At 36.1% G+C, this 11,401-nt stretch overlaps 2 protein-coding genes across 2 annotated transcripts in view; one reads left to right on the forward strand and one right to left on the reverse strand.

Annotated features, from left to right (window-relative positions):
- Positions 1 to 1,997, forward strand: part of LOC109826384 (E3 ubiquitin-protein ligase ORTHRUS 2-like) — an 8,646-nt gene extending 6,649 nt beyond the window's left edge. Inside the window, exon 9 of the mRNA XM_020393417.1 lies at positions 1,244 to 1,997. Coding sequence (XP_020249006.1) covers positions 1,244 to 1,801 — 558 coding nt within the window. The 3' untranslated portion in view covers positions 1,802 to 1,997. The remainder of the gene's footprint in view (positions 1 to 1,243) is intronic.
- On the reverse strand, positions 2,353 to 8,863 carry LOC109825625. Its single transcript, XM_020392483.1, has 5 exons — positions 8,472 to 8,863; positions 4,821 to 5,184; positions 3,594 to 3,664; positions 2,950 to 3,048; positions 2,353 to 2,849 (listed from the first exon to the last, which is right to left on the reverse strand). Exons 1-5 carry the CDS (start codon positions 8,790 to 8,792, stop codon positions 2,742 to 2,744), a joined length of 963 nt encoding a protein of 320 aa, XP_020248072.1. The 5' UTR covers positions 8,793 to 8,863; the 3' UTR covers positions 2,353 to 2,741.

The raw sequence follows: 11,401 nt of genomic DNA on the forward strand, positions 1-11,401 counted from the left end.
CCTCCAATGACCACAATGCCTAATGGGTACTTGAATATGACCATATTTTATGTTGAACTGACTACCCGATTTCATCGTTGTGATTCCTGGCTGACAAATTTTTGAACAAGATTCTGGTTTGTCTCTAAGCTGAAAGGAAGTAAACTAAGAAAGAAATAAGAGAGTAAGATCCTGAAAACAAGAGAAGGGTTTGTCCCAAAGCTGATTCGACTAAGAGATTAGTGGTGTAAGATGATGAAATTTTATGAAAGAAATAACATTCTAAGTAGCTATTTGATTTTCAACGTAACATGCATCCTTTCTTAACTGGGGATTCAGGAAAGAAAATTTCTTGTGGTACTAATATGCAGTTATAGGTATGATTTTTTTTTCTTTTTCCTGTAAATACAAACTCTTGGAATCGGTCCCCGGCATTCATGAAATGTTCCAAAACTTCACGAAATGTTACTTGATTTATGCTAAATACTGCAATTTATCGATCTATTATCAACAGATCAAAGCCTTCACAGTGCTGTGTATATACTAGTTCCTTTGTCAATCTTTATTAAAGATATGTTTGTGAGGGGCATGCATGCATCAACAAATGTTGATGTGGCAGCGCATTTGGAAGTTTAGACTTACTACAAATATACATGTGCGTGTGGCTGTAGAGAAATTGACTATGCTAATGTGCTTTATGACCCATGCATATCTCCACCATGGCTTGCCTTTTGTTACGTTAAGGATGCATCTGTCACCTGTGAAAAGTCCTACTGCAATCATTACTTCATACATTGATCAGGGTATAAATTGTTATGAATCCAAGATGTCAATATTTGTTAGTATCGTATTGAAAGATATCGAGATATCATGAATCTTTCCATAAAGCACATGTAATTTTCTTCAGGAACGACTGAACTAGTGGACGATAAAGGTTATTTCCTGTATGCGCACAGTGTACTCATGACAAACATACGTGCTGTCTCTAGAAATTCTAACTGGGGTTTGTAAATGAGAAACTTCTTGCTCTTAATGGCTGCATGATTCTTTTTGGGATATGAACCCAATATTTGAACCACATTCCTCTCTTTGGCATCAAAGTGTCGTGATGCTAAGCTCTGAAACAGTGAATTTCTTCCTCCTATTTAGTTAGCCCAAGTATTGGATGTACAACGATTGCTTTTCATTTAAAAAGACTTGGCATTACCTTACACTAGACTATATTATTTATTGAATAAACCTGGTTTATTTTTTCTCATTCCAGGTTAACAGGGAGGTTATGGATTTGATTGAATCTCTCCAGAAAAAGAACGAAGACGAGAATATTGAAGGTTCAACCGAGGAAGGTAGTGATGTTGTACAGAAATCTGGGGGGGATGACAGTGATGTGGAGAAGGATGAGGTCGAAACTAATGACAAGGAGGAGATTGGAAGTGGTGATGTGAAAGAAGACGAGACTGGAAGTGATGATAAGTTGATAGAAGAAGGAAGTGATGGTGTTGTTGCTAAGGAGAAGAAACTTGAGCCTGCAAATGGTGATTCTGAGATTCATGCTGCGAATTCAGAAATGGATGAAAGTGGAGAGGACTGTCAGAGTCCAGCAAAGAAAACCAACACCCAGGCTACTCGAAAGAGGAAACAAATAACTAGCACTAAAAGATTTGGTAAGAAAGCGAAGAAGAATGAGGATGTTGGCAGTGTTGATTCTGGAGGTGATCAAAAGTGGAAGAATCAGAATCAAGCAAATGGATCAAGTCATCTTTCTCCCAGCAACCAGAATCGAAGAGTTACCCAGCAAATGAAACTTAAAGGCGAATTGTAAAGCATGGGATTTTTTTCAGTATGCCTGGTAATTACAGTCCCGAACTTGGATATTGGTGCTGCTTTGAGCCCTCCAGCTCTCCTATTGTTATTTTGAAAATGTTGTGCTAAGCATTTTTATCTCAAAGAATTGCATGCTCACAGTTTAACAATTTAAATTCACAGTAATATAGGGCAGACAGACTTCCTTTTCCTTACAACGGTACGATCCTTTATTTAAAGAAAGCCAGTGTTCAAGCACCAATCCTTTATTTAAAGAAAGCCAGTGTTCAAGCACCAGCCTTAAGGAAGTTTCCCTGGTGATTGTCATTTGTCTCATAAATCATGCAACATTTTAGAAGTTGATATTTAGGCTTCAAGTCGTAACGATGATTATTTAGCGTACGAGTTCTAGGTTTTCCTTGTGATTTGTTGGATTACAGGCTGCTCTTCTGCAGACCAAAAGTTTAACGATCTTTGATCGGAGGAGCTTTGCAGACTCGACATCTTTGATGGGCAAAGACCAGCAATATGATGATATACTCTCAAAAGCAATAATATGCCATAAAAGCCTTATAATTCATGGACTAACAAATTTAAGGTGTAATCTTATCCTTGCCTGTTTCATTAACCGGCAAACTTATGACATCATATAAAACTCTGAAAATTCTATTGACATCCTCTGACAATTTAATCATCTACTTCAAAACTATGCAAATATATAATAACACCTAGAGGTATATATGAAGTGACTATACAGCTGTGTTACAGTCCGAAACAAAACGGTGAGCACATCTGAATCATGCTAATAAACCAGTCAACCCTCAGTTCACAGCTTATACTTTCAGGGGCAACTTTTATGAAGCTGCAGATAAATGCAGCTTCTGGTGTATTGAGCTCCTGAAACTCATCATATGCATCCCCCTTCATATATCAAGAAGATCTTGCTCAGTACAAAATTATCAGTCGAGCTCCTGATAACTTTGCTGCTCGAGTTTCTGGACTAAGGCTTTCTTTTCTTCTTCTGGAAGAGCATTGAACATGAACACGGATTTGTCGCCTATGTCATCCTTTAATGGATGATTAAAAAAGTGAACATATAAGCACACAGTCTAAGTTACTTTCAGATAATATTCCTCCATATTCCGTGAAATCACTATAAAAACGTACCTTAATTGGCTGCTGAAACTTCCTAGCTGCAAATACTACAAAGAGAGCCATCCAGATGCCCAATAGACTAAGTTTTGTGCCGTTGTCCATTAATCCTGTCTGCACATTCCAAATATAACTTCACGAAATGCAAGTAAAAGTACAGAACAAATTTATCAGGTTCTATCTGGAATATCTCGTGTCAATTTATGAAGGAGAGTAATATATGTTATTTAGCAAGAAGATGAGCTCATCATATTGACAAATTTGTTTGCACTATGATGCTTTACTTCAAACCTGATTACTACTTGTATATCAAATGAGCACCAACAATAGGAATCAGAAATAGTGGTAAATCAAGTGGAAATCGCAAGGATAAAATATACTCCTGTCAATGTAATATATGGGTTATTACGAAATTCAATCAAAGTCTTAGAGGTTCCCTTGTGTAACTGGGGAAAAGCTGAACTTCTCCCTGGCAGAGGATGATGATCAGAGTTCACGTTAAGAAGCTCAAGTAGGAACTAGGAAGTAAATAAAAAAGTTTATTGGCATCCTGCTAATTTAAAGTTGGCACTGTCTTACTTACAGTAATATTTAGTACTTAGAATTAGGCATGTGAAATCTTTACATGATAAGCTAATGTACAATGTATTGACACATACCAGATGCCCAAGGAGGAGGCCTGGGATGATGAATGTCAGAATGCCAGCTTCCAACTTCCCATAACAAAGACCTGTGTGATGCAAGTAGCCATTAATAAAATGTACAAAAAACCAAGTAATCTTCTTCATGACAACTATGGATTTACAGAGGTGTTAGAAATGCCAGGATAGATAAGGCACAGCATGAGGTTTGGGCTAGATCTGTGCGGTTAAGCATAATGAACGGTAACAAAATTCATGATTACTTGGAACATAAACAACTGCCAAAACCTATATGGAACATGACCTAAACCGCTTAAAATTTTATATATTTTGAATATATGACAAAAGCGAACTTCTAAAGATAAATAGACCGAATGCAAGACAAACTACATATACCAACCAAACATACACACTCAGTATGCAGAACTGAGAACTGATAATGAAATCGAAGAACACAAGTCACAGACAGGAAGTGAAGTGCCATGCCTGTTTTATGAATTTAGAGTTAATTTACCTTTTCATTGCCTCTATAAGGGCAAGTGCACTAAAACCAATCCTGTCCTTAGTTAAGCCCTTGGTAATGTATGATCTCTCACGTTAGATAGTCAATGAACAAAATTTCACCATAGATATGAGACTCAGTATGCATGCAAAATAATTAGGATTAGGTTTTTAATGTACATAGATTTTATCACGTTTCAAGGAAATCAAGTAAATTTGCATTGATGGGATCTCACAAAAGAAGGGTACATGATCCATCCACCCAGAAATTATGTGTTTTATCTCCATTTTAGAAGTTGTTGGATAATGAAACTTGAAGAAACCAAACAAGGCATATAATGCTATGTTGCTAACCAAGAATATTATGTGGTTGGATAGATGATAATTGCAAATTAATTAAACAGTGAATTACAAAGAGACCGCTTAGAGCATCGCCCAATTGCGGATAGACCCCTGTAGTTCAATTGTTGCAAATAGTCCCCCTAAATGAATTTTTTTCTCTTTTATCCTCATGAGGTCTATTTGTCAAAAAAATATTTTTTAATCTTCCTCTAAGGGTAAAAGAATCAAATAAAAAATTCATCTGTGGTCTATATGCAAGTATATAACTACAGGAGGCCTATACGCAATTGGGAGATAGTGCAGGGGGTCTGTCTGCAATTAACCCTTAAATAAACATGAATGGAATAGATCGCTCGTATAGAAGAATATAAACAGTTCGCAGATCACAAATGTACGATTTACCTTCTTTAAAGACGAGACCAGTCAATGCAGCAAAGAGAGGACCAACAAACCATATAGCAATTGGGTTATCTATGACATATTGTATCAAGCTCTCTTCAAGAGGTCGAGCAAGGTTCAGATATGTTGCAATGGACCCAGCAACACCAACCGCCCATAATGCTTGGAGGAAACGTTTAATTGGAGTCACATAAATATGAATTAAAAACAATGATAAACCTAGTCCACTAGCTCCAAGAAGATATAAGAAGTCAATGTCTTGCTTGAGTATGTCACCCAAAGCGTTGCCTTCAGGCAAGAAAGCAGCAGAAGACGCTAGTACGAATGAAGCAGCAGCAGTCACCAACCCGCATCTATACAAGATGACCTGAAGTTTAAAGTCATCACATACACTCAAAGTTGCACAAAAATAAGTGACAAGGGACGATAAGCATCATACTGATAATGTGATCCTTATGAATGCCAGAACCAATGCAGCTAAAATATTTGCAGATTAATAGTACATATCCAAATGTTATGCACTAACATTTGCATTCTATCTTTGATTATAAAAAATAAAAAAATAAAAAAATAAAAAACCAAACGATTCCCATACAGGTTGAATTTCAATGCTTAACCAAATGTATAATACAAACCGGATCATAACCCTTACATCCCCTTTTCTTTTTAATAATACAAACACAAAATGGCACACCCCAATGTTAGTTCAAATAATATTCCTTTTATAGACTTCTCCTATGTATGATTTATGGGATCATTATAAAAACTTATGAAAAAGAAGGAAATCATCGAGTAAGACTCTATTGATACTCATAGAAGAAATGGAAATTTCACAAAATTTGGTGCAAGTTGTGATAGATAGTCATGATGTGAATATACGCCTTAACTCAAACCACAGGGACTCTCAAGGTAACCTGTGGCCCCCTGCTATTACTTACTCTATGTGCACCTCATTTCTATTATTTCACACTTTTAATGGTTCTAGATCAGACCTTAACTGATTTGTTTTTGTAGGATTGAAGGCAAGAAACCACGACTTGGCATTCATCATAGGGCACTCCATCTCCCAAATCATACCAAACTTTGTGCATCTCGTTTCTATCATTTCATACTCTACTTATAAAAGTTTTAGGTCTGCCCCATTTGAATCCTATTCTTCTGCTCAATTCTGTTAAGAGTTATCTCCTCCACTAACTTAAGCACTGCTATGCCCTTCTTAATTGTTTCCAGTGAAGTTCTCTAATCAGACTACCCCAATCGATTTTCTCTACCAAAACGTCGTGGTAACTTTTGGAATATTAATCTATATTAGTAAACGATATACAACATGTATGCATGTAACTATTGCTAGCTTTAATTCCTACTATTTTTAAAATTTCGTAAAGACTCTCGAACAAAAGTACAAATCTTATCAGAACACTAGCATACAATAGGGTGATCTAAACCATTCACAAGAATGTAGAGGTTATCTTGGAAATTGTAACTTGTATTTATGGCTCGAAGTACCCCATTTCTAGGGGTGGTTCTCATTAGATTTGTATTCTTCGTGCATACCATGCGCATTTAGTAACCCTAGCTTTCAAAATGCCTTTTTATGTTGCTTTTAAATCTAACTTATGGGGGATTATTTGCAAAATGCAGAAAGTTATTGGAGGTCTTCTGCAATGTCAGTAAATTATTGGATGTCTAGTGCGATTTTGAATGTTATTGAGGGTTTACTGCAAAACACTAAAAGTTCCTGTAGTCAATGTTACATTAAATGCTGGACGCTTCTAGGCGTTTGACTTAGCGCCCAACGCTTAGTCTCCCAGGCGAGCGCCTAAGCGGTTTTTGGGCGTTTTTTATTTTTTTAATTGTGATACTTGAAGATAAATATATATATACTCAATCAAAGATGCATTAATACTAAAATACCAACACTATTAACTAAATTGTTTGGTTTACCAATTACAATAGCTCTTTGTATGTTTTAACTAAATTGTTTGGTTTACCAATTACAATAGCTCTTTGTATGTTTATACTTCTCAACTCAAATTATAAGTTCATCTCAATAGCTCTTTGTATGTTTATACTTCTCAACTCAAATTATAAGTTCATCTCAACAGTAAAAAACTCATTCTCAACTTAAATTACTGTTAACTTATAAGTTACTGTTAAGTTTAAGTTAAAAATAAACTTAAACTTAAGTATACCATCAACAAAAAACTTAATATTAACTTAAACTTAAGTTTGTTGTTAGCTTAAACTTAAGTTTAACTTAAACTTAAACTTAAACTTAAGTTTACTGTTAACTTACACTTCTTAAGTTTAAGTTATTGTTGTTAACTAACTTAAATAGATATTTAAGAAATACTCATTACCTTGTTAGTATTACAGAGATCGGGGAAGCTCCGTAATGTTACAGAAGACGCTAGGCATACTAGGCGTTTGAGCGAGCGCCTAACGCCTAGACCTCTAGGCGTATGCCTAGGCAGCGCCTAGACGTTTGACTATTTTTAAATTTTTTAATTATAATAATTGATAAAAATATGTACTAAATTTATATAAATTTTCAAAACAAGATAGCAATCTTATTTTCACAATAAATCATGCATACTTAGATACTAAATAGCCAAAATAATAATTAACAAGGCTAGAGTCTAAGATGTTTTCTTTTTTTATTTTTAATTATAATAATTAATAGTGAATGTCAATGTTATAGAAAGCATAGATGCCGGACTGGTGTCTAGGCGGATTTCTTTCTTCATTTAAGTGATGGTCGATGAGGTTTTGCTGAAGGTCGGAGGAGGTAGTGAAGATATTCATATTTGGAGGTTAATGAAGTTTGGAGGACGTGTAGGCTACAACACATAAAATCACAACCAAGACCTACAGGGTACAATCCACGTAAGCAGACAATGCTCCCGTAAACGCTCGTATAATCTAGGTGGGCAGCCTAAATACCGCCTAGACGCTAGGCGCTAGTTAGGCGACCTAGATACCGCCTAGACCTAGGGGTACGTCTAAGCGGACTAGGCGGAGGTTTTTTAAAACAGTGTCTGTAATATAGTGTAATTTACCATTTATCTCATATAAAACCCACCTTTCAACTATCCAAATCACCCGTAGTTAGAGGTGTCCAAATGGGCATTGGGCCCGGACCCGGCCTGTACCCTGCCCGGGCAAGGGTAAAGCCCGAAAAATCCGGCCCGGTCGGGCTCCGGGCCAGGGTCTGGGCCGAGGTGGTGAAGCCCGACCCGAGCTAGGCCTGACCCGATTTTTAATAATATACATATTATATTTTTATATATAACTATAGTATGATATAGTCATTAATGTATAGTTATATATATATTTTTATGTGTACATTATCATTAATATATACTTGTATATACTTATATATATATTTCTAATGTATATTATATATAATTATAGTATGATTTGATCATTAATGTATAGTAGTCCCGTGCACTTCACTGGAAGAGATCAAATTCTTTCTCCTCTAATGGCGGAATAAGATTGTTCACTTATTCCTATTTCACAGTTCTCAAAATAACACAAAAATTTATTCATGAATTGCAAACTAACACCAACAAGCATAATAATATGTATCAGTGAAAAATACAAACCAAGAAAAAAAAAAACAAAAAAGAAAAGAAAGGAAAAATATTGTACCTCGCGGACATCAGAAGGCTCTACCGTCCATGGGCCGTAAACTCCACTATATACAGTTTTCTCATCGTTAAAGGCCCTTTCGGATCCTTCTCCTAGAGCCCCGCATCTCCAGGACCCGACCCGATAACGAACCCGGCATCTCAACGCGTGTACAGAAGGGGTAGTAGTGGATGCGAAGAGGGGGGATAAGATCCGAGAACAAGAAGAAGATGGAGAGGGCGAGGATTTAGTCGCCGGTGAGAATGAATTGATCGGCGATTTTTTGGAGGAAAGAATCGGGGGGAGGAAAGTAGGGGGGGAGGTGAGGAGGAGAGCTGCCATTGATGAGTGGGCGAAAGCGCCGATGAAAACGTGATCCCCTTGCGATTTTTTTTTGGGAACAATGTTCTTCTAAATTGGGCTGGGCCTTCGTTTGAATTGGCCTAGTCTTTTAATTTGGTCACCTTTAGGTACCTAGTTGGGCTGGGACTTTTATTGGTTACGTATTTTTACTTGAAACAATTGTAATTGATTGTTGTAGCCCTGGTTGAAATTATCAGGTTTAGTTTTTGGGTTAATTTTTGAAAGCCCCTCTCAACCATGGCGCTTGTCTTAGAACGCCCTCTTCAGCTATTTTAACTTTAGAAAAACCCCTTAAATTTAAAGGTGCTGTAGATAACCCCCTCGACTTTCAAGGTATGACTAAAGTCTAAACCTCCCCTAACTATGGTGTGTCTCTAGAAACGACCTTTATCTTTCTAGTTTTTTTTAAATAAACCCCCTAATATTATTAATGTAAAAATGCAATGTCTAAAAATACCCTTGGTTAAAAGAAATCATGTGAGCTTAAAAACCAAACCCTATAAAAATATTAGACTTTAATTTGATGGGTTTCGATGAGGAAACTAATCTTTAAAGAAAAATTCAAAAGTTTCAACATTACAGGAATTAATGGATAAGCAAAACATAAAAGAAGTTTAGCATTTCAAAAAAGAAAGAAAGGAAAAAAAAAAGATTGCATGTGAACCTAGCAACAAAGACAGAGGAATGAGAAGATGGGGGAAATAAAATGAAAGTTAATTTTCACCAAAGAAGTTAAAAAGAAACACTATGGTAAAATTTTTAACGTCTTAGGGATAGTATGATCATTTAAAATTATTTTTTCCTTTAGATTTTAATTATATTAGTTTAGGAGTTTAAGTGAGAAAAGTTAAGAAGGGATAAATCATATTTTGAAAGTTGAGGGGGTTATCTACAGCAACTGAGGGGATGAGTTTTCTAGAGTTAAAATAGTTGAAAGGCCTGAGACAATCCCTATAGTTGAAGGGGGTTTTCTAAAACTAACCCCTACTTTTTCATTTTGCTGTTGTTGTTATTCCCCCCGGATTGAGATCCTCTACTAAAACATAGTACCTCCTAATATCTCCTAATGCATCTCCACCTTTCATTGCATAGTACATTCTCGTATTTGTGCTTATGCACAAAATGAAAGGTGGAGATGCATTAGGAGATATTAGGAGACACTATGGCTTAGTAGAGGATCCCAATCCCCCCCTCTAATATAATACTTCTTTGAAAAATTTATCAAGACGTCCACGTCTATAAGTGGTGAGATAGTGATCAGTTAGGCAAGTGACAATTAAAGAGATGAGAACATTTGGATTGACTTAAAATAAGATGACATATGACTAATAAATTGAACCCACAATTTTCATATGTTTTATAACACTAGACCGAGTCGAATGGATTCTTTCTCCTATAAGAGAGAGAATTTATGTTGGTATTTTTTCAACAACCAAGGAGAGTCTGCGAATAGGTCAGTTTGGTAATTTGTAAACTAAAGATTTTCATAAAACTAGTTTTAAATTATATTTACTTTGGTTATTTTCAATTGAAAGGTTTAGAACTAAAATTTGGCTATGTTATATTTGATTAAAGTTTGAGTTAAATTAAATATGGATATTTTTCTTTTTTTCTCACAATATTTTTTAGAGTTGGCATAAAACCTGGTGCATTTCAGAACAACACTCCCTAGATTGATTCTTGCTCTAGTTTATTTCAGACCTAAATCCACTAGATCAATTTTGCTCTGATTATCGCCAAAATTAAATGAGTAGCCATTCTATCAGAACACCCTATTGTGAGGGGTGATCTGCACTATAGAGGGGGTCATGAATATTACCATCATGCCCCCCATCACCCTAGGCATGCCAGTTTAGAAAGACTCCACCCGGGGGGGGGGTCTAATAGTGCTGTATCGTAAATGCGATAGTTTGGTTCAAATGCCAAAAATTTAGGACTTGTAATCTCATGGAGAATTTCAAATCCATAGGGTTTTATACACGCGACATCTAATATTTTGTTTGCTTCAACATTATTATAGGAAAGAAAATCCTAAAAATTATAATAGCTTGTTTGGTTCAAACCCAAATTATAGAATAACAAGTTCTTGAAAAGAAGAAGAGGTGAATATACTTATCTTGATGAAGTTACCTCCCAAAAAATAAATATAAGGATATAAAAGAAGAGGCATACACATTATAGGATTTGCCAAATCCTCTCTAATTGAGAGGATTTGGAATTTTAAAAATTAAGTAGTTTTTGCATTTTTGGAATTTAACATTCTAAAAATTTTCTTAAAACAAACATAAAATATGGAATCCCAAAACACAAAAAACTCACTTTTTGATCCCAAAATTTATAATCCACACAAAATACAAAAAATTTGCTTGAACTAAATAGCCCCTGAGACTTAGGGGTGGGTGTGGGCGAGGCCGATTCAGGCCTATGACTCGGCCCGCCGGGTTCAAGGTCGGGTTGACTCTGACCTGGGCCCGCCCAAGTCAAAGTGGGCTAGACCTACTTATCTGGTACAGGTCTGGGATTGGACCCAGCCTGACCCACGACAAACATAGGGTCGGGCACATCCCACGACCCGCATAGGGGCGGGG

The sequence above is a fragment of the Asparagus officinalis genome, chromosome 10 (genome assembly GCF_001876935.1).
Source record: "Asparagus officinalis chromosome 10, Aspof.V1, whole genome shotgun sequence".
NCBI lineage: Eukaryota > Viridiplantae > Streptophyta > Magnoliopsida > Asparagales > Asparagaceae > Asparagus > Asparagus officinalis.

Excerpts from the sequence above, each read along its gene's own strand:
- LOC109825625 (XM_020392483.1), bottom strand. The coding sequence starts at position 8,792 with ATGGCAGCTCTCCTCCTCACCTCCCCCCCTACTTTCCTCCCCCCGATT. Across the intron at positions 3,665-4,820 it reads TGGTCTCGTCTTTAAAGAAG|GTCTTTGTTATGGGAAGTTG; the intron begins GTAAATCGTACA and ends TGCATCACACAG. Across the intron at positions 2,850-2,949 it reads AGTTTCAGCAGCCAATTAAG|GATGACATAGGCGACAAATC; the intron begins GTACGTTTTTAT and ends CATCCATTAAAG.